This window comes from Phaseolus vulgaris, chromosome 2, assembly GCF_000499845.2.
Source record: "Phaseolus vulgaris cultivar G19833 chromosome 2, P. vulgaris v2.0, whole genome shotgun sequence".
In the NCBI taxonomy this organism is placed as follows: Eukaryota; Viridiplantae; Streptophyta; class Magnoliopsida; order Fabales; family Fabaceae; genus Phaseolus; species Phaseolus vulgaris.
In genome coordinates, this window is record NC_023758.2 from 28761394 (window position 1) to 28784275 (window position 22882).

General features: G+C 34.8%; 3 protein-coding genes across 3 annotated transcripts; 1 reads left to right on the top strand and 2 right to left on the bottom strand.

Annotated features, from left to right (window-relative positions):
* Positions 1–8824: 8824 nt before the first annotated feature.
* On the bottom strand, positions 8825–10218 carry LOC137811262 (photosystem I reaction center subunit psaK, chloroplastic-like). Its single transcript, XM_068612934.1, has 3 exons — positions 9791–10218; positions 9539–9619; positions 8825–9129 (listed from the first exon to the last, which is right to left on the bottom strand). Exons 1-3 carry the CDS (start codon positions 9869–9871, stop codon positions 8902–8904), a joined length of 390 nt encoding a protein of 129 aa, XP_068469035.1. The 5' UTR covers positions 9872–10218; the 3' UTR covers positions 8825–8901.
* A 2924-nt stretch (positions 10219–13142) lies between these two features.
* Positions 13143–13655, top strand: LOC137809318 (putative gamma-glutamylcyclotransferase At3g02910). The gene has a single exon (XM_068610447.1). It carries the CDS (start codon positions 13143–13145, stop codon positions 13653–13655), a length of 513 nt encoding a protein of 170 aa, XP_068466548.1.
* A 1516-nt stretch (positions 13656–15171) lies between these two features.
* LOC137811263 (uncharacterized) lies at positions 15172–16790 on the bottom strand. Its single transcript, XM_068612935.1, has 3 exons — positions 16400–16790; positions 16021–16173; positions 15172–15571 (listed from the first exon to the last, which is right to left on the bottom strand). Exons 1-3 carry the CDS (start codon positions 16429–16431, stop codon positions 15373–15375), a joined length of 384 nt encoding a protein of 127 aa, XP_068469036.1. The 5' UTR covers positions 16432–16790; the 3' UTR covers positions 15172–15372.
* Positions 16791–22882: the final 6092 nt, after the last annotated feature.

Genomic DNA, 22882 nt, shown 5'->3' on the forward strand with positions numbered 1-22882 from the left:
TTTTCAAAGCTAGAATGAACTTATTTCAGAAACCAATTGATTCAGCAATTCAGTTAGCCAAAACAGCAAGCAAAACTGTAATACTAGAAAAAACAATCGGTTGTTTATACCAGCAAACAACAAACAAACTGAAATTAAAGAGTTAGGGATAGAGAGATTGTACACAGTTGTTTATACTGGTTCACTCCAAACAAGAGCTACATCCAGTCTTCTCAGAAACCCTGAGGATATCCACTAAGCAATCACCACTTGATCACTTACACCACAACCAAGAGAATGACCTTGAACACCTCAAGAAACACACTCTCCTTGTCCAACACTAAGATTGTTGATCTTGAACACCTCAAGAACACACAGCCAATCTCAGCAAAACACACACACGAATTGTTCAGCAGTTTACAAAGATTACACTTGTTACAGATGAATATCTGAAATCAATACAAGTAGAATCCTATTCAGCACCTTGATCAATCTCTCAACTCTTAAGCAATCTCAGCACTCTTTGAAAAACTCTTAGTTTAAAACTTTGTTTTCAAGATTCTTAAAAACATAAAAACAGTTTTTCAGAAATATATCTAAGAATATAGTTTGTTATCAAATCTTAACAAACTCTTAATTGCATTTAAAACAGATTGGTCAAAGCATTTAATGACTGGAGCGTATTCAGTTAAAGCATTTAAAGCTCAGTCAAAGAAAACAGTTTTTCTGTTATGGTTTCAAAACAAACAATCGATTGTTTCCTCGAATCAATCGGTTGTTTTGTTACTTAACAAAATTCACCATTCAAAAACAGTTTTCAAACTTTCTCAAAACATCTAAGTGTAAACAATCGGTTGTTTCAACTTAGTTTGAAAAACATTTTGCTTTGTTAAAATTGAGATGCTAATTGCTTTGAGATTTAATCTAAGGGTTGATTACAACATTAAACTACCCCAGAACAAAGCTTAAACCAGCACAGCAGCATCAAGCAAAGTAGAGGCTTCATCATCCTTCAAAGGATTTGGATTTTTCAAAACATTGAACACCACTTGGTTCAACAAGCCTCTCAGATCAAGGAAGCAGATGGTTTGTTCCAAATTTGGTTTGCAAGTAGGTTCGAGGGAGAAGTTCAAATTTTGGGAAGACGAATGGTCAGATAATTCTCAGCTTAAAGAGAGATACCCCAAAATTTACAATAACTCCCGGCTTAAAGATAAACTTATTGGGAGATTCGGAAGTTGGTCTACAGAGGGTTGGAAGTGGGATTTTAGTTGGAGAAGGTAATGGTTCGAGTAGGAAAAACCTATGGTTGAAGATTTTATGGCAAGTATATCACAGGTTTCCCTACATTAAGATAAGGAGGATTTATGGTTATGGAATGATCCTCCCTCATATAGTTTCTCAGTAAAATCCGCCTATAAAATGCTAACAAATCATGGAACAAGGAGTGTCCAGGAGGTGTTTGCATATCTTTGGAATCTGAAGGTTATGCCATCTGCCCAATTTTATGTGTGGAGAGCCTTATCATATAGGATAGCAACAAAGTTAAACCTGTATAAAAGAGGGGTGATGTTGACATATACATTATGTGTCTTATGCGGAAGGGAAGAGGAATCGATATCACACATTCTTGTTTCATGCAAGATTTCAATCTCAGTTTGGAATATATGCAATAGATGGCTTGTGATTTGTTCGGTGAATCATAATGAGGTGGTCAAACATTTTGAACAAGTTTCCACCATTTGATTTAACAATGAAGGCAGTAAGTTGTGGAAAAGCCTATGGGTTTTTGTGATATGATGTATTTGGAAGCATAGGAATAAAACTATTTTTAATCATGCAAAGATAGATGTTGAAGAAATTCTCACCATGGCACAAGTCCAATCATGGGCAGAGTTGAAACATAAAGTAAGGAAAGTGGTCTTAGAGTGGTCATTTTGATTGGAGATTATAAATCCATCAAGTATGCAATTAGAGTGGTCATCAATAAGTTGTGGAAAAGCCTATGGGTTTTTGTCATATGGTGTATTTGAAAGCATAGAAACAAAGCTATTTTTAATCATGCAAAGATAGATGCTGAAGAAATTCTCACCATGGCACAAGTCCAATCATTGAAACATAAAGTAAGGAAAGTTAACTTCTCCTTTTCTTATCACCCTTAATTTGCATTAATATGGTAACAAAAATAATTTGGTGAGTATAATTGCTTAACTTGTTCACTTGTTCTATGGTTTTGAATTTAAATTTGCTGCATGTTTTATTGTTGTCAAATAGAACTGTTATGCTTTGATATCTGTGATATGGATGAGAGGAGAGAAAGGTTGAGTTTTTTTGGTGCAAGTGATGATGTTATACGGATGATGATGCAATATGGTGTAGTAGGTGTAGAGTATGTGGTAAGTTTGAAGCAAAGGAAACTAGGTCCTATAGCTGCTATTTGGAGTTCAAGAGTTTAATTAATGTAGAGGGTGTTAAAAGCTGAATAAAGAATGACAGAAAAGCATCAAATTCAACATCTTTAATCACATATATGAGTTATCTTTACAGAGAAGACGTTGTCTTGGTGGAGTCAAAACTGTTAATTTTGAAAGTTGTGGAATATGTCAGAGTCATTGGATCCATACTATTGATTTGAAAATGATCTTGAAATATTGGTTTATGCAATTACTAGTGTTGAGGTAGTTATGTTAAAAAAAAGGGAATATATTAAGAAGCTAGACTTTAATTTGTCTTTTCTTGTAATACTTGTGATTTTATGACTTTAGAGTAAGTTATTTTTACTCTATTTTGTATAAAGGTTGGGACACCCCCTGAAGTGTTCATTTTTTATTTTATTTATTCATTCTTTGCTAAAAAAATCCATTTCAAAAGCAATTTCTTTTGCAAAAGTCAATGGATTTTCAAATCCATTTTCCTATACCTTTAAAAAAAATTGAAAGAATAACATTTAATTGTTCAATAGCCTTATCAATGCCTATATCTTTTAATTGCAATTTTTCACAGGTTAACTGCAAATAATATGTCATACCTGTTGATTTTGCCTTAATCCCAAGTCCCACATCGGTGGGTTCATTGTTTGGGAAGGAGGTTTGAGGGTTATAAATTAAACTCTCCTCCTTCACTGTTATATATCCCAAATTTGTAATATCTTCTCCCATAATAAAAGTGAGCTATTTTTGTTGTGCTCGAAGATTATACTAAATTGGCCGAACTCTGTTAATAATTTTCTGGTTTGTTTTTTCCTCTTTATCTCTTTTATTATTCTGCTTTGTTTATTCAATATTATTTGTCGGGTAGCTCTGTTAGAGTTCTGTTTTAGTGGGGAAATTACCCCTTTTTCCCAACAAGTGGTATCAAGAGCCGAAGGTTCGCCCTTGGGTTGTTTGAAATTATTTGTAATATTGAATATTATATTTTGAGTTTGTAATGGCAAATCAAGAAGAAGAAGCGAAGGATGTATCCAGAGTGTTAGGCTCCTCGTCATCATGGTCGCTTTGAAATTGGCGGTGGAAATATTTGATGGCACTGGACATTTTGGCAAGTGGCAAGGAGAGGTCTTGGACTCTCTTTTTCAGCAGGGTCTTGATATTGCTATTGAAGGAGAGAAACCAGAAGAGGTAGAGGAGAAAGACTAGAGCATCATCAATCGGTTAGCATGCGGAACTATTCGATCCTGCCTGTCCAGAGAGCAGAAGTATGCTGTAAAAAATGAGACTTCTGCACACAAACTGTGGAAGGCATTGGAGGACAAGTTTCTGAAGAAGAGTGGTCAGAACAAGCTCCTAATGAAGAAAAGGTTGTTATGATTTGACTACCAACAAGGTACTACTATGAATGCACACATCACTATGTTTAATCAATTAGTAGCAAACCTGTTGAATTTAGATGTGAAATTTGAGGATGAGGGTTTGACTTTGATGTTGTTATCATCTCTTGCTGATGAATTTGAACATTTGGAGACTACGCTCCTTCACGGGAAAGAGAATGTGTCGTTAGATGCTGTTTGTTCTGCTTTATATAGTCATGAATTGAGAAAGCAGGATAAGATGAAAACAAAATCAACGACATCAGAAGAAGCATTGGTGGCAAGAGGTCGTCAGCAAAGCCAAACAAAGGGGAGAAGAGGGAGGTCTAAGTCTAAAGGTTGAGTCGTTGCCAAAGATGAGTGTGCTTTCTGTCATGAGAAAGGACACTGGAAGAAAGACTGTCCAAAATTGCAGAAGAAAGGGAAGGCTCCGCAAGATGCAAATGTTGCAGAATGCAAAAATGATGTGGAATCAGATATCTCTTTAATTGTCTCGCTTTCAGCATCATCGTATCCAGATGAGTGGATATTGGATTCTGGTTGTACCTATCATATGTGTCCCATTCGGAAATGGTTCTTTGAATTTCAAGAACTCAATGGCGGGGTTGTTTACATGGGTAATGATAATCATGTAAGACAGCTGGGATAGGTTCAATCAAGCTACGGAATCATGATGGATCCACCAAAATTTTGCGGGATGTACTGTACGTGCCAAAGTTGAAGAAGAATCTCATCTCATTGGGGGCTTTAAAATCTAAAGGCCTAGTGTTGACGATGCGAGATGGAATTCTTAAAGCAACTTTAGGAGCACTGGTGATGTTGAAAGGCGTGAGGAAGAACAATCTATATTACTATCAAGGTAGTACAGTGGTGGGGACTGTAGCGGTAGCAACTTCTAGCACTAAGAAGGATGTCGAGGCAACGAAGTTGTGGCATATGAGGTTGGGACATGCTGGAGAGAAATCCTTGCAAATTCTTACCAAGCAGGGACTGTTGAAAGGTACGAAGACTTGCAAACTTGAATTTTGTGAGCATTGTGTTCTGGGAAAACAACGAAGAGTGAAGTTTGGCACTGCAATTCACAATACCAAGGGTATTTTGGATTATGTGCATTCAGATGTGTGGGGACCTGCCAAGGTTCCGTCAATTGGAGGTAGGCATTATTTTGTCACTTTTGTGGATGATTTTTCTAGGAGAGTTTGGGTGTTTCCTATGAAGAACAAAAATGATGTGCTTGAAATTTTCCTTAAGTGGAAAGCTCAAGTTGAAAACCAGACAGGAAGGAAGATTAAGGTTCTTCGAACAGACAATGGAGGAGAATACAAGAGTGATCCGTTCCTGAAGGTATGTCTAGATTGTGGCATAGTTCGGCACTTCACTGTTAGAAAAACACCACAACAGAATGGGGTGTCGGAGCGTATGAACAAGACACTTGTGGAGAAAGTTCGTTGTATGTTGTCTAATGCTGAGTTAGGCAGAGAGTTTTGGGTTGAGGCTGTGACATACGCTCAACATCTCGTCAATCGTTTGCCATCATCTGCTATAGATGGCAAAACCCTGTTAGAGGTATGGTCTGGAAAACCTGCAACTGATTATGATTCTTTGCATGTTTTTGGTTCTATTGCATATTATCATGTGATTGAATCAAAGTTGGATCCACGGGCAAAGAAGACTCTTTTCATGGGCTTTAGTCCTGGAGTGAAGGGATACCGTTTGTGGTGTCTAGAGGCAAAGAAGACGATTATCAGCAGGGATGTTACCTTTGATGAATCTTCCATGTTAAATAAGGTAAATCCAGAAGGAGATGATAGTACTCCAGAAAAGGTGGAGTGTGCCTGGAAGAAGGTGGAGTTTGAGCCGACAGTGGTGATCCCAACACGAAATACCACAAGTGACTCTCCTATGGCAGAAGAAGAGTCAGATGAGGAAGAGGTTTCTACCCAAGAATCTCAACAGCAATCAGCGCCAATTGCAGTTAGAAGACAGAGACGAGATATTCAGAAGCCTGCTCGTTTCATGGATATGGTTGCCTATGCACTTCCAGTTGTTGATGACATTCCATCCACTTACCCATAAGCCATTCTAAGTTCAGAGAGTGGTAATTGAGCAGGTGCGATGGAAGAGGAGATGCAGTCTTTGAAGAAGAACAAGACGTGGAAGCTGGCACAATTACCAAAAGGTAAGAAGGCAATTGGGTGCAAATGGGTATTTGCAAAGAAAGAAGGATTTCCTAATAAAGAAGATGTTCGCTACAAGGCAAGGTTGGTTGCTAAAGGCTTTGCTCAAAGGGAGGGAATTGATTATAATGAGGTATTTTCTCCAGTTGTTAAACATTCCTCCATTCGAATTTTGTTGGCCTTGGTAGCACAGTTGAATTTGGAGCTAGCTCAACTTGATGTAAAGACCGCGTTCCTACACGGTGATTTGAAGGAGGAAATCTATATGACTCAACCAGAAGGATACAAGGTTGCTGATCAAGAAGATTGGGTTTGTAAACTTAGCAAATCGTTGTACGGACTGAAACAATCTCCGAGACAGTGGTACAAACGATTTGATAAGTTCATGAAGGATCAAAACTACAAGAGAAGCAAATATGATCACTGTGTGTATTTGCGCATACTTGAAGATGGTTCCTACATTTACTTACTTTTATATGTTGATGATATGCTGATTGCAGCAAAGAGCCAAGTTGAGATTGACAGGTTAAAGGCTCAGTTGAGTAAAGAGTTCGAGATGAAGGATTTGGGGGAAGCCAAGAAGATTCTCGGCATGGAGATAAATAGGGATAGAGAGAGGGGGAAACTTTGGCTGTCACAGAAGCAATATTTGCAGAAGGTACTACAACGTTTTGGTATACACGAAGATACAAAACCTGTAAGTACCCCACTTGCTCCTCATTTGAAATTGAGTAGTCGTTTATCTCCGACGACTGATGAAGAACGAGAATACATGGCGAAAGTCCCATATGCAAATGCAGTTGGAAGCTTGATGTATGCAATGGTGTGTACAAGACCAGATATTTCACAGGCTGTGAGTGTTGTTAGTAGGTACATGCATAATCCGGGCAAGGGACATTGGCAAGCTGTGAGATGGATTCTACGGTACCTCCAAAATACCTTAGATGTTGGATTGACATTTGAGCAAGATGATTCACTTGGTCAATGCATAGTTGGATATTGTGATTCTGATTATGCAGGTGATCTGGATAAGCGACGGTCTACAGCTAGCTATTTGTTCACTTTAGCAAAAGCGCCAGTTAGTTGGAAGTCTACCTTGCAGTCTAAGGTGGCTTTGTCTACGACAGAGGCAAAGTATATGGCAATTACAGAGGTTGTGAAGGAAGCAATTTGGCTTCATGGGTTGCTTAAAGACTTGGGAGTTGGTCAGAAACAACTTGAGTTATATTCTGACAGTCAGAGTGTTATTCATTTAGCAAAGAATCAAGTCTTTCATGCACGGACGAAGCACATTGATGTTCATTATCACTTTGTGCGTGAGATTCTCGAAGAAGAGGAAATTGTTCTCCAGAAGATTCACATTACGGAGAATCCTGCAGATATGCTCACCAAGGTGGTTACAAGGACCAAGTTTGAACACTGTTTAGACTTGGTTAATATCTTGCACATTTGAAGTTGGCGCCCGGAGGAGCAAATTTGAAGCACTGCAAAGTTTGTTTTTGTTATGCTGTGAGAAGATTTGTTTTAGGTGAGACTTGAAATTAAGCCAAGGTAGAGATTTGTTGATTTTGGCTTAATCCCAAGTCCCACATCGGTGGGTTCATTGTTTGGGAAGGAGGTTTGAGGGTTATAGATTAAACTCTCCTCCTTTACTGTTATATATCCCAAATTTGTAATATCTTCTCCCATAATAAAAGTGAGCTATTTTTGCTGTGCTCGGAGATTAAGCTAAATTGGCCGAACTCCGTTAACAATTTTCTGGTGTGTTTTTTCCTCTTTATCTCTTTTATTATTCCGCTTTATTTATTCAATATTATTTGTTGGGTAGCTCTGTTAGGGTTCTGTTTTAGTGGAAAAATTACCCGTTTTTCCCAACAATACCAATCAATATTCAAAATTTCAAACTCCTAATCTACTCCACTTTTAACTTCAACTATTTTTAAAAAAAGCATCTCTTATTTGTGAAGTTTGAATACTTCCACTTTTTTAATACGACTTTCCCAATAAATTTGTGACGACAATTTAAGATTTAAGTTATATATGATCTTATAAAACTTTCAACCTTTTTAGAAGAAGGAAATAAAATATACATACATATTAGCACACCAAAAAAAATGTATATTTAAGACAAGAATTATAGAGATCACAACGTACTAAGTTTAGATTACGACAACCGAATGGACTATAATGTGCTCTAGGATTAATATTCAGAAGTTTGTTTTTTTTCACAATACTTCATGTTTTCCTTTCATTATCATATCTTTTTCCCCTAAGTCATTCGTAAACAACTTTTAATTCCTCTCTAATAGCATCAAAAAGACTTCTTCCACTTGTATCCTCCCGTTCTAAAAATTTCAAAAAGTTTATCATTAAATTTTATGGAAATTAATAGTAAAATATTACTACAAAATTTAATAACCAATTTAAGGTTTGTTTGGACAACTTTTTTTCAAAAAGGCCATTAAAATATAAAAATAAGAAATAATGTTAAATATTTTTCATAAATTAATATTAACTTATGCATCTATTAATTTATAGATATTTTTTATATATATTTTTCTAAATTCCTATTTTGAATTTACACATAAGCTAATTTTAATTTATAGAACTATTTATTTATTTTCTCCTAAAAATAATTATGAAGAAAATTTCTATAAATAGTATTGCTTCCTGTATTCGTACTTTTTATATTGAGTCCTTGAAGTTGCATGATGCAGGTTCATAATTGGTAGCAATTCAAATGCATTTTGCCACTGATGCTGATGGGGGAACATTTGATCACTTGTTTCATCACAGTTATATTTTTTTCTGTGTTTAGAAGGGAGGGGATAAGCTGAAGATTTAGGTTAAGGTTGAGAAAGAGTGAAGTGAAAATAAAGTAGATGATAAATTGATTACAGATGCAGCATATATATAAGGTACTAAAGTGGTTGTTGCTATTTAAAGGGCACCAATGTTCTTGAGTCCAAGAACAACCCCAACCCCAATGATGTGGCCAACAGCTCCGCAGGCCAAGGTGTCAGCAAGGGTGAAGCCAGCAGGGTCACCAGTCTGCAAGCCTGAGTCCCTCACCTCCAGCTTTAGCCCTGCAGTGGCTTTCCTGTTCGCCGATGGAGCCAATCCAAACCTTCCAGCAAACAGCATCAGGCTAGTAGAAGCCACCATAATCTGTTCAACATCTCAACCATGTCAACTATCATATCGCCATAACAAGGAAGACTCTTAGAAACACATTTTATTATTCTTTGAAAATTATACAACACTCACTACTCTAAGATGTGCTTACTTTGTTCAGTCCATAGTGATTCAATCAGTTCTATATATAGTATTACAGAAACTCAAATTAACATAAAAACACATTCTCCCTCACTTCTTTATCATTGTAACTGAACAAGAAACTACATAATTTTTAGTATGCATACGCAATCCGCAATTCACAAAATTGTTACATGTGTAAACAATAATTTCCTATGTACCCCACTAAAAATTGAATCTACTATTATGCTTTGTAAAGTACCGAGATGAAACAACAAAGGACGAGGAGACTTGGAAATGACTCTAACTCAGAAGATCCTACCAGATTAGTGGATGATCCAATGTAGTCACATCTAGTTCCCAATGCACCCTTCCCCTTGCGCCTCATGGTTTGGACAGCAACCTGCGAACAAAAAAGTAACCAGTTATCATAATTACGTATGAAATGCAAGTAATTGATGAGAAATGGTTGAAGCAACAAGATCATTTTCAAACTGGGTCTAGCATATATAACATATCTATAAAAGCAAGACATGGTAAACGTGTAAATGTAAATTAGATGCTAAGTGCTGACCAAACTCTGCACAGGGACAGCTGAGAATTGGGGTCTAAGACCAGTGAATTGGGGGAGAGTGGTCATCGCAGTGGTTGCCATTTGTTAAAACTGAGAAGAGGAAATGAAAATATGTTTGGTCTCTTCTCCCTAAACTCTCCTTTTTCTTTGAAATGTTTTCTGGGTTGGTTTGGTTGCAGAGGGAATGTGATGTAGCATGCAGTGCAATACTATCTAATGGCAGTGATCACATGAGGAATTTGTGGCCTCAGAAGCCCAGAATGAGATGACCAAGATACGTGAGTCCGAGGTGGCATTATCTGATTTGAGAAACGGATAACGGATAATGTCATAGATGCCACCGTGAATCTGTCTAAATTCTATGTCTTCTCTTTTAAACGTGTTTTTGGGCTAAGGATTTCGTGTGGCCTCATGCTACAGACATACATGCATTTACAATTCCTTTACTCTTTTAATAGATAAAGTTTAGAAAATTAGTTAAATTATTAAATAATTATCGTATACGACACCACTTTTTATAAAAGTGACTGAAAACTTATCTTTTAAGTTTGTTTTCTAAAATTGAATTAAGTTATTATTTTAAAATTTTAAAATGGTATTAGATATACAAGACATATATCCTCTCTTCTTTGGAATAACTAAATGGATCTCACTTTAAAGCTATTCACAATTAAATTAGATTTCTAATCTAAATTTAAATTAAGTTTTTTTTGTCTATTTAATCTCTAACCTTAATAAATTTAAACTTAATTAGTTATAGAATTTATATATCTAAAATTAAAATTAATTTTAATAATATAACTTAAACTTTTATTTTTTTAATTTTTTTTAATTTAAAGCTATTGTTTTAAGTAGATTAAACTGAGTTATCATGTAATAGTTAAGTTTCACCAAACAGACCAATTTGATTAGTCTAACCCAAACTGTGACTTATCCAACTAAATATATATATATATATATATATATATATATATATATATATATATATATATTTGTTAACTACCTCACCCGTCAACTAACCCATAGTTGTTTAATCTTGTAACTTGTTTTACATATAATTGATTCTTGCTGAAAATATTTGTAGTTGATACTCTAAAAATTTTAATGCCACTTGAAATATTGAAAATAATATTAATTCATTATTAATATTAATGGATAATTAAAGTAAACATTTTTTATTTTTTTTAATAATATTTTTTTTATGTGATGACAAATTATTGTTGTTACTTTGAGGTGTTAGCCTAACTGATATTTTAAGTTGCATAGTGATGCAAAGTTTTTATTTAAAAAAAATATTTAATTGAGCAAATTATATTAAGTGATTTAATTGAATGATTAAAAATATGTTAAATTTATTATATATATATATATATATAGATATTATAAATCATAGGATTAATCTATGTAAGTGGATTAGATTTGTGTATATTTTATACTTACACCAATCCGTTGTGAGTCTAAGTTATCTATAAATGATATTGAAATTTAAATTTAAAGTGTAAAAAAATAATTACGTTTAAAAATAATTTTGGATTTTATTAAATAGGTATTCGATTTTGTAATTTAGTGTGTGAATAGGCAATTATTGTGGAGTTTGGTATGTTGGGTGGTAGAAGGGTGGCAGTTTCGAATCGACATGGTCCCTTCCAAAATCAGTTGCGGGCCTTAACTTTTTTGTTGGAAGAAAACCAAAAACATTTGGCTGCAATTAACGGTAACATCAGAGAGATGAGATCTAAGCTCTTGGGCTCAATAATTCCTCTCCCATGCCTTCAAATCAGACAAGAGGCACTGAATCGAAGGCCTGTTATTTTCATCCAATCCTTTTCTCACAACATTTAGTGTACGCGTGCTTACCCATATTACCACACACAACACAACTTTCTCCAAACAAACATTGCTATTAATTGTACTTCCTTCGCATTATCATCACATTACTATTCATTTTTGGGCAGAGTAACTTCATCCACCAAAAATCATTATCTGATCTCTATTATGTCAGGGCTATTTATATAGCTGTGCATGTCACCCACCAGATCCAATGTTTCATCAACCCAAGTTCGTTGCACTTTACTCATTTTTATTCTACTTTTGGCAATATTGTATCGCAGTGGGGTTCCAATGTCTGTCAACCAACATTTCAACAAATTACCATCTCTTTCTCTTCCTATTTTTCTTTTTTCTTTTTATTTCCTCTTTACGTTTTTAGTTCACAATTTCTCATTTTGGGCCTAGGCCTTATCAGACCCAATATTAAAAGAGAGTTTCTTCCTGCACCCCTACATTTTTCTTTCTGAACCCCTATATTCTTTAAAATACTGAAATTATCTTTTCACAGTTTTATGTGATTCCAGAATAGGGGTTCTGTAAGAAAAAAAGTGTTTATGAACAAGGATTCCGTAAGTAAAGAGTATTTCCAAAACAAGAAATCCAGAAGACAAAAAATCATTCAAGAATACATTTTTTTGATTTTCAGATTGATAAATTTGGAATTAATAAAATGTGTTTCGGAAAATATGTTCCAGAAATATTTTGGAAAGAACAATCTGAAAGTCATTCTTAAAAGTGGTAAAACAGTTTTCTCTAAAAATGATGGGGTGCAGGAAGAAATTTGTTAGGTCAAGGAAGAAACAGCCGTCTTATTTTTTTTTTTAACATTAGAATGAAAACTATTCATTATCTTTGGGAAAACGGTGGTTTTAATTAAATCCTAGTTAGGTATAGTTTTCTCCCAATGGAAGCCGTGCTGCTTCTTCCTGCACCTCCATACCTTCTTGTGCCACCCCCATAAATTTTTCTTATTTCAAAAATATCCTTTTCAATATTCCGGATTACATAATCCAGAAGTCTTTTTTTAGATTCAAAATTAGCTTCCGGATTATGTAATCTAGAAGTCTTTTGTGATTAGCTTCCGGATTACATAATCTGGAAGTCTTTTCTATACATAAGATTAGCTTCCAGATTATGTAATCCGGAAGTCTTTTTTTCAGATGTGTTATTAGCTTCCAGATTACATAATCCGGAAGTCTTTTCTAAATATGAAATTGACTTCCGAATTCTGGAATTTATCCGGATTACATAATCCATAGGCTTATTATTTCAAATCCAAGAGGGTGAAAAAAAAGGATAAAATGGTATTTTCATATTTAGTATGGGGTGGCACAAGAAGGTATGGAGGTGTAGGAAGAAAGAGTCTGGAAGCCGAACTATGCTAGCTTTGTAGGGTGAATGGAAGTTGTTATGGGCCATAATCGTTTGCGGCCCAGGCCTACAAAAAACAAAAATGGGCCTAAAATAGAGTTAAAAGGTTAAAGAATAAGAAATAGATAGAAGAGAGGAAACGAATGTGGTGATGGAGAGAGGGAGCGAAAAGGAGAAACTCAAAACCCACTTGATATTCGCTTATGGCACGTTGAAGCGAGGATTCCCCAACCACTATCTGATGGAGGAGCTGATGAGCCAAGATGACGCCGATTTGGTTGGCGCCTACTTGACGGAGGATTGTTACCCGCTGGTGTGTGGACCCCACGGCATCCCTTACCTCATAAACCTACCCGGGTCGGGGCACCGGGTTAAGGGCGAGGTTTATGCTGTGTCGGAGAGCGCAGTGGCTAAGCTGGACGAGTTCGAAGGTGTGAGCGCCGGGTGCTACGAGCGGTTACCGGTGATGGTGGTGGTAGCGGAGGAGGGTGGGGAAAGGGTGGAGGCGGAGGCGTATTGGGGACACAGAAGGTTCGGGGAGGTGCTGTGGAAGACGAAGGGGGAGGTGGGGTTGAAGGAGTATGGGGAGAAAGAAGCGAAGGAGTACGTGAGGAAGGAGAACAGAACGGGTCGCAGAAACACTATTCTTGACCTTGTTCCTTAGTTTCTGTCCTTATTTCTTGGGCCATCAAATAATCTGGAACCATTCCACTCCCAATCTTGGGTTTTTAGTAACTGATGTTATTTCTGTTCATGGCCGAGAGAGATTCCGACAGCCAGTGTACGAACCAATATATGTGTTGCATTTATAAAATTTTATGTACAACTTTTTTGTCCATTTGTTAAAGGTGAAGTATAAACACTAATACTTACTGGATGGCTAAACACTAATGCTTAACTGGATGGCTGATGCAAGAAAAGGTGTCACCGATAACCTGCATGAACGTAAACCCTGGAAGCAAGGTTGTCAAAGAGAGAAGAAGTCACGAAATAGAGAGAGAGAGAGAGTGATCGGAAAAGTAAACTTATTCATTGATTGTTGTGTAAAGACACCGACAAGAAACCAAAAATATACAAGGCAAAACAACTGAAACCTGAAATCAGTTCGAAACACAAACTGTTTAAAAGCATAAACTAAACAACATGGCCCAAAACACAAGAAACAGAATAGAGCATAGTTCGATGAAGCTTGAGTAATTCACTGTTGAGTTTTTGATGAATCATGTGATAATCTATTTTGTTCTCTCATGAAAAACCTGGTTGAATGCAATTGTCATAGTAGGAACAAAATGCTTCTTAAAAAAATATTTGATCCATTGAATCTCAGTTGTTGACTTTAAAAACGAAAAAAATTGATTTTTAAAGCGTGCGTGATTGATTACTATCCGTAAAGACTTATCAACAATCTATTAGTGCAAGTTTTCTAAGATATAACCGAAACTTTTCCAAAAATTTCCGATAATCAAAACAAGTTACTATTAAAAGTAAAAACTCAAAAAAATAATTAAGAGACAAAGACGTAAAGGTGACTTGTGAGATGGGTTTATGAAGACAATGAGGAGATGGTGTTTCTAAAGCGATGAAACCTCTCTATATAGAAAAAGAAACTAAGAAAATTGAACCAAAGTTGTTGCACATTTACAAATCCCATTTGAATGTTTCAGCTTCTCAACTACAACAACATTCTTCAATCCTCCAAAAGACCAATAGTGCGGAGTGAACATTCTTGATCGTGCGGCCACAACGCAATGTTTGCACTTCAAACTCAGAATCAATCTAAGGTAAACTTCCAAGATTTCCTCCAACTAAAAATGCTAGGATTTTTATGCATATTTTTTTTTTGTTTTACAATATTTATTCATATTTTCATACGGTTTTAGAACAGTTACTAGTGCAAGAACCCGATATTCTATTTCATAAGAGTTTCAAGAAATTGTTCGTTACCTTTTGGATTTTTACGATACGAGGGATCCACCTGTAATGGATTTTCTGGTTTGTGGACAAGGAGCCATTATGAGTCATTGTAGGTTTTTAGTTGAATGGTACTGTGAAAGTGTAATAGGGGACCTTCTAAAGATGGCCGAAAACTCAAACCTGAAACCAGCCCAAAACACAAGGTGCCCAAAAGCAGAAACTAAACAAGAGAAAAATAGAAACTAATCTAGACAACCCAGAACACATGAAAAACATAACAGAGCATAACTTATCAATACTGATGAAATTGTATCATATGTGTACTTCACAACACACAATACTGATGATAGTCCCCTTCTTAATCAATACAATACAACTGAAGCAGAGATTGATGTTATTAGCATCAGATTATTTAAATATCATACATGCACTTTAAATGTTCTCTCTCCTGACCATTTATCTTTGGTCTAGTTCTCGTTAATAATACAAGAACACGGTTCAGTGCATTCAGAAAAGCCTTTGCCAGAGCCTGCATCAGGGCCTTCAGTCCTCAAAATAACACAACTCCACCCTTCACCACACTTGCAGAATGCTCCACTGCCAGTGTCACTGCCACTCACAACATCAGCAGGCAAATTCAATTCTTCCGACACTGCCTCGCCCTCACTGCACCACACATTCCACCACACAATTAGATTCTGCTGCAATACATTATTTTATTCAAATATTAACCATGTTTGGATCAACTTCTAAATAAATATTTATAGAAAAAGAAAATAAGAAAAAATAATATTCTATGTTTTTAACGCAACCACTTTGGTTTTCCTAAGTTCCAGCAAAACCCCCATTCTCAGCATACCCACTCTACCCCTTCTTTCAATCATCACAATTTTTAGACTACATAAACATATCTTTCTTATTCATCAATCAATAAATATGTTTATCTTTTTTATAATTTTAATGGTAGTTTTCAGAATATATTTGGGTAGAAAGTTATCTGTTCCCTATCACATAACTAACAAAATTGCTAATTCATACTAGAGTAGCTCCTATCAAATTCAATTAAACAATAACTAATCTAAAAATAAGTAAGAAAAGAGGTGTGTTTGACGTACATGGTACATGAACAGTTTTCACCACATTTAACGAAAACTTTGCCTGCATCAGGCCCCTCAGTCTTAGTTATGATGCATGTCCAACCCGCACCCATCTTGCAGAAGGCACTGCCCTTGCTCAAGCCCAAGGTTTTATCTGGGGCTGGGATTTCCCTGCACAAAGAGTTGCTAAGCTCAACAACACATGCATAAACGATTTTATTCAGATTTCAGGTATGTATCAGCTCGAATCATCAATGATATATTACAAAGATTGATGAAAATAGAAGAACAATATTGGTGACACATGTTACTGAATTTAATTAAACGATATAGGGATGAAAAAGGTGAATAGTGAAGTATAGGATGCTACAAAACTGCAATTAGACTCATAAGAAACCTGAGATTGAGAGACTTCTCCTGGGTGGTCATAGTGGCTCAGTGATAAGAATTTGGCTTTTCTTACTCATTGTTTGGATGGAATGTTTATCTTATATGTATAAGAAAATAATGGATATTAGGTAGAACAGTAGAAAATGATTAAATAGTAAGGAAAAGTATTACATAATGGAAAAAAAAAAGAATTTTTTAATTAGAATCACTGAATATGAGTGTCCTCAATGATTGAAGCTTTTTTTTTTTAAGTTTGGGAAATCCTGTCCTTAAACACTGACATTAAAAATATCTTCATTGATTTACACAGCACCCTCCAATTATTTGAACCTTATCAGTAGCTACAATCAGAGGAAACCACTGCTGATAAAAAAAAAAACAATCAGGAAACCACCAAACTAACAATACATCAGGCTTTTCCATACGGTTTAAGTTTTTTTCTCCAGATTTTTATTAAATAGATCTAAATTTTTTATTTTAACATTTTCATTGATATTCTACAATAAATACATATTACTAGTTTTTTTCACTCTCACGATAAATGTATAAATTAATTAAAAATTCTGTTAGATATAATTGAGAAAAGGATAATTATTTTTACACACAAGTAATTACGATTTTGAACTTTGAAAATAAATAAATAAATAAATAAATAATATTATTTCCCGTAAACCCGACAATTAAGAAAAATCAAGGAGTAATATTTATATATCATTTTAAAATATTTTACACTTTCAAATGAATATTTTGTAAATTAATTAAAATATCCCAGTAACGTCCAATTCTGTGTAGCCCAGGCCTTTGTCTGATACTGAATGTATTATTGTTTTTTTAAATATATTTCTTAAGGGGCTGCTTCTTCCTGCACCTTCATATCTTCTTGTGCCACCTCCATAAATTTTTCTTATTCCAAAAATACCCTTTTCAATATTCCGGATTACATAATCCGGAAGTTTTTTTCTAGATTCAAAATTAGCTTCTGGATTATGTAATCCGGAAGTCTTTTGTGATTAGCTTCCAAATTACATAATCCGAAAGTCTTTTCTATACATAAGATTAGCTTCTGGATTATGTAATCCGGAAGTCTTTTTTTTCAGATGTGTTATTAGCTTCCGGATTACATAATCCGGAAGTCTTTTCTAAATATGAAATTGACTTCCGGATTATGTAATCCGGAATTTATCCGGATTACATAATTCATAGGCTTATTATTTCAAATTCAAGGGTTGAAAAAAAAAAGGATAAATTGGTATTTTCATATTTAGTATGGGGTGGCACAAGAAGGTTGACGCTCACGCACACAAATGGGCCTTGAAGATTAAATGTCAATAATGGGCCTTCAAAGGGGATTTCTTCCTGCACTTTTAGTATTTCTTCCAGCACAACATACTTTCAAAAATATCAAAATATTCATTTCAGATTATACCATAATACAAAATTTGCATTCCAAAAGTATAATCTAAAATACAAAAATTCACAAATTTTAACTTTCAGATTTTATACTATGAGAAGTCTCTGAATTTCACATTCCATAATTAATAAAAAGTTCAATAAAAAATACTAAAGAATAATTTGGGTATTTTTTAAATATAGGAATGCATGAAAAATTTGTATGGAGGTACAAGAAGAAATCCCCGGCTTCAAAGCACACGTAGGCCCAGAAGGTACAATGCCCATTCATGTTCCACCATAACTAATAGGGAGTTTCTCCCTGCACCCCTACGTTTTTCTTCCTGTACCCCTATAATTTTAAAAATTCTAAAACTAGCCTTGACCTTTTATTTGAAAAAGGACATGATGGTGGAGTTGGTTTGGCACTATTATTCCTCTTCATGAATCTGAGATGTTCGTGGAGGAGCATTCTAGTTTTGCGGAGCAAGATAGAGGAGTGGGTTGCATTGTCGAAGTGTTGTTTGGCTTTTAGAGGGAAGAATTAAGTTTTTTTAAGAGCAAAGGTGGTTATGGAGTTTTTGTGGTTACCAGAAATTGGGATCCGGGATTGTGCTACAGATTGATCAATCCAAAAGTGAAAATATGATCTCTGGATGCACCAATTCGTAAGTAAATGATTTTGTTTTCTAGATGAGGGTCCGAAAGCAAATTTTTAATAACTTTTTTATTTCTGGATTACTGAATCCGGAAGCCTATTTTTTTGTTACGGATTGATGGATCAAGAAGTTATTTTGACTTATGTATTTCTGAATCCAAAATGCATATTTTGAATTACAAATTGGTGGATCCAGAATGATTTTTTTGACTTATGCCTTCCTAGATCCAGAATGAATTGTTTGACTTATGGATTGATGGATCCGAAATGAGTTGTAATTACATTGATAAATGAATATATTAACATTGTGACTATTATAAATGCGGAAGAAGAAATTCTTTAAATTCATAACCAAAGTGTTCCTTCATCAAATTCATTTAAAATGTAAACAAATTGTTCCTTCACCAAATTCAAAAAAAAAAAATGCAAACTAAGTGTTTCTTCATGAAATTAAAAAATATTGAACCAACTAAAATGATCATCATCGTCGTCTGTGTCTTCGTATGCGGACATACACGAACATGTTCTCGGTGGCTGATCGGGATAGCATCAAGGTTGTTTGCATCCCTTCCCATACAGGTGAATCCTCGATTAGATGAACATCATCTACAATCAACTGCAAGGTGGATGTTATTCTTCTACAAAGACCCTACAATGATACAACAAATTATATTAATTACAACTCAACATGTATTATTTAAATAAACAAGTAATAAATTCTTACCACTGCGAGATGCTCAGAGATTGTATCATTCCCGTCCCGACGTCTTCCATCAGGGGTAATTACCAGAGGTCTATTATCCTCATCCATCTAAATGATATATGGGTGTGATATAGACTGAAACATATATATACAGGAACACAGACTCCAACATCAGCTTCTAAGGTGACATCCTGTACGAGATTATCATTAAAATCTAACCATCGTCGGTCGATCTCAAGTGTAGAGGGATCGGCATGATGGACGTTTGCATCTTCATGTTCAACATATTTTGCATCTTCATTAACAGTTCTTCTTCGCATCTTCATGATCAACAAGTTTTGCATTTTCATGTTCAACATGTTCTTCATCTTCATTAATATGTCTTTTTCATTTTCTAATAGAGGTTGTGGGACGTAGACGGTCACCTTGTGAGCCTTCTCCCCTAGTCTTCATATTTTTGTTTAATTACATCATTCAAGTTAAACCAAATTACAAACAATGCATCTTTCGGATTTGGAAATCCGAAAACCTACTACGGATCCGCCAATCGAGAATGTTAATCATCTAACATTATAGTTAAAAATTTAACAACAAATAAAGTGTGAAACTAAAGAAACTAAATCACTTATTTAAAAAAAATGTATTATCTTGACTGAAATGCTTGAAGTCATCCTAAAGCATATAGAACCAATCCGTAATATATATTATCATAAGAAGAACCCAAGTACATTAGTATATTATAATGTACTATAATATATTATCATAAAAAGAACCCAAGTACATAGTGTGAAGATGTTATCCAAAGCCTTTCTTCCCCCTGGTTGTCCCTCAATCTCAGGAGCCAAACTGATGTTGTACTGTTATCTGAGGCATAACTTGGAAAATTCTACACTTTCATCCACCCATCACTATTTAATGAAGGATCCTTGGTGAGTTATATCAGACTTTATTGTTTTGATCATGGTTGTCACAATTGTATGAATAACAACTTGATTTTTAGATTAGATGTGATTCTAAACTACATCGATGTTGATTCTTAAATTGTTTGAATCACAAAATAATTGCATACTTTGAACCAATCGAAATGTGCAATAGTTTAAGTTGGATCATGCACAACCTTGTTAGGAACTCGTGTTAGAAAATATAAGAAAGATGACATTTCTTGTTAACTCTCAAGTACTTGGGGAACTTAACTTGTGAAAAAAGAACCAAACACTTGCATACTTTACTGAGCATTCCAAATTACTCCATGTGAAACTTAAGATACTCCATAATATTGAAGTCCATAACAATGCACCAATCTAAAATGTTACCGGAAGCGTCAATCTAGAATTGTTACCGAACTCACCAATCCGAAAGATTTACTAATTCCCCAATCCAGGATTTATGTTCATTCAATAATCTAGAATGCAAAAAAAAACAAATGCGGTAAATTATCATACTGCATTGTCTGGAATATTACATATGAATTGTGGAAAAGACAATCCAAAAAATATGGAACTACATATCCGAAAACCAAAAAATTGACTTACCTTCTTCTCCGAACAGGGAACCGCCAAGAGAAATCACCCAACCACCACCAAGTTGTCGAGATACCACCCACCACCAATAGAAACGCCTTCTTGTGTCAAGAGATGGAGCAGCACCGTCGTTCAGAGAGAAATGGAGTTTGTGGTGTTTGTCTGTGCAATTTGTGCAATTTGTGGACAAAGGAAGAAAAAAGAATAGTGTAGGTCTTATGTGCATTTTAAGAGTTTTAAAAAATAATAAAGACAATTTTATCTTTGCATAACATTATGGAGGTGCAGGAAGAAAAACGTAGAGATGGAGGAAAAAATTGTTTGAATAATAACTACATGTCTATATCGCACAATTGAGAAAAAATTATAAACCAATATTACAATTAAATAATTAATATAAAATGTATTCACTTAAAACATTAATTAATTCACATTATTTAATTTTAAACTTAACAAGTAAAATGGTAATCAAGATTTACATATTATTGAAGAAGGTATAGAATATATATTTGATTATACCTTTTGTCCTCAAAGTTACACAAACTCACCACTTCTGTCTCTGAACTTCTTTTTGGCGTATTAATTTACCTTCCAACTTTGAAAATGCTTTGAATTTTGTTCTTCTATCACAGTCTACCCTGACTCCACACATCTTTCTAACTTGATTATTATTAAATAACATAATTTCCACAAATCTATGACAAAACTTATACAAATTTATTGACACAAAAAAAGGTTTGAACTTTTCAAAAGGAAGTAATTACTTACAGAAGATCTTATGGTATTTTAATATGACAAAGGGTAAGTCAATTTTTATCCTGGGGCATGTCTCCTATAATGAAGTTTGAAGTGGAAGATTGTGTAAAATAGGAAAGCAATTCTAAAAGTAAAAGAAAAGAAATAAGTTAAAATATACCTATACATATACTAGGCCTTCAAATTGGTTGGAAGGTGGAAATTTTCACAATGCTTTAACTCGAATCTTTAATTATAAACAACAGCCAAATTAATAAGTTTGAACATCTCATAGAGAGAATAATATCAGAAAAATATTTGTCCTATTTCTTTTAAAAATATACATGTATAATGAGATAAAATAATTAGTTATTATTTTCCTCCATTGCTATTTGAATAGTTGGTATATTATTGTGTGCTCTAAGCGTGAAGGGGAAAAGGGCAATCCACTAAAGAAGCAGAAGATGATGGGTGGATCCCGCAATCTAGGAATTTTGATGTGATCATCCACTATTTCCAAACTTTGAATTTCATGTACTGCTACTGCAGAATTTGCTTCTTCATTTTTAATGTCAGTGATATATAGCTGGACTAAGGTAAAGGCCAAGCGTAAGTGTCTTCATTGAACCAATTTATGCTTCACAACTTATCATCCAGTTCACACATGCCCACATGCACAAAACGAGTCTTCTTACGCGATTAATGTTTACATCCAAAATGTCTACCCAAACCATTGCCAATGCAAACACACAAAACTATTTCATATACTACTCTCTGTGTTGTTTTTCCTAACAGTAATTTTAATTATTTTGTTTTTATTAGGAATGAATGAATTTAATTAAGGAGACATTTTTTGGGTGTCTCAATCCTTACACAAAAACCTACAATAAACAGGTAGAGCAAACTAATTACAAGTACATAACTAACACCTCCAAAATTGATTCACATACTTCTGCTCATTCTGTTTTTGCTCTATAGAATTTCTGTTTACCCCTTCTATTCCATAGGGCTTTTCTCCACATATATAGTCTACCTTTTCCTATACAGCAGTCCATTTGTGATGAATGTCTAAGAATGTTATTATCTTCCCACACCCACCATGCTACACCTTCATTTTCTCTATGGTTTTCCAACATGTGCAACTAAACAAATTTACATTTTCTGCCTATCAACCAACCCTAAATCAAACTAGACCATGTCAACATAATCATCATATTGGTGATTTATATTCAATTCATTCCCAGCACCACCACCCTTACAAACAAGTTTCAACCTCAATAGTTCCATCCTGGACCTTTATCACTACATAATTTTAATTCCATGACTTGATTCAGATATCCATTTAGCTTACCATTACACTTTTCTGATCCATATATGGATATCTATAGTCATCCACTCCACACCATTTCATTTTGCTTCATAGTCCCCCTCTTTCGAACGTTCACAACCTGCATAACAGAACACCCTTTCCTAACCTTTAGCTAA

What these genes read in the sequence shown, in the direction of transcription:
- LOC137811262 (XM_068612934.1), bottom strand. Translation starts at nt 9,871, where the DNA reads ATGGCAACCACTGCGATGACCACTCTCCCCCAATTCACTGGTCTTAGA. An exon ending in CTGTCCCTGTGCAGAGTTTG is followed by an intron (nt 9,620 to 9,790) that starts GTCAGCACTTAG and finishes TTTTGTTCGCAG; the next exon opens with GTTGCTGTCCAAACCATGAG. An exon ending in TTGGATCATCCACTAATCTG is followed by an intron (nt 9,130 to 9,538) that starts GTAGGATCTTCT and finishes GATGTTGAACAG; the next exon opens with ATTATGGTGGCTTCTACTAG.
- LOC137809318 (XM_068610447.1), top strand. Translation starts at nt 13,143, where the DNA reads ATGGAGAGAGGGAGCGAAAAGGAGAAACTCAAAACCCACTTGATATTC.
- LOC137811263 (XM_068612935.1), bottom strand. Translation starts at nt 16,431, where the DNA reads ATGACCACCCAGGAGAAGTCTCTCAATCTCAG. An exon ending in GAGAAGTCTCTCAATCTCAG is followed by an intron (nt 16,174 to 16,399) that starts GTTTCTTATGAG and finishes CTCTTTGTGCAG; the next exon opens with GGAAATCCCAGCCCCAGATA. An exon ending in GAAAACTGTTCATGTACCAT is followed by an intron (nt 15,572 to 16,020) that starts GTACGTCAAACA and finishes TGTGTGGTGCAG; the next exon opens with TGAGGGCGAGGCAGTGTCGG.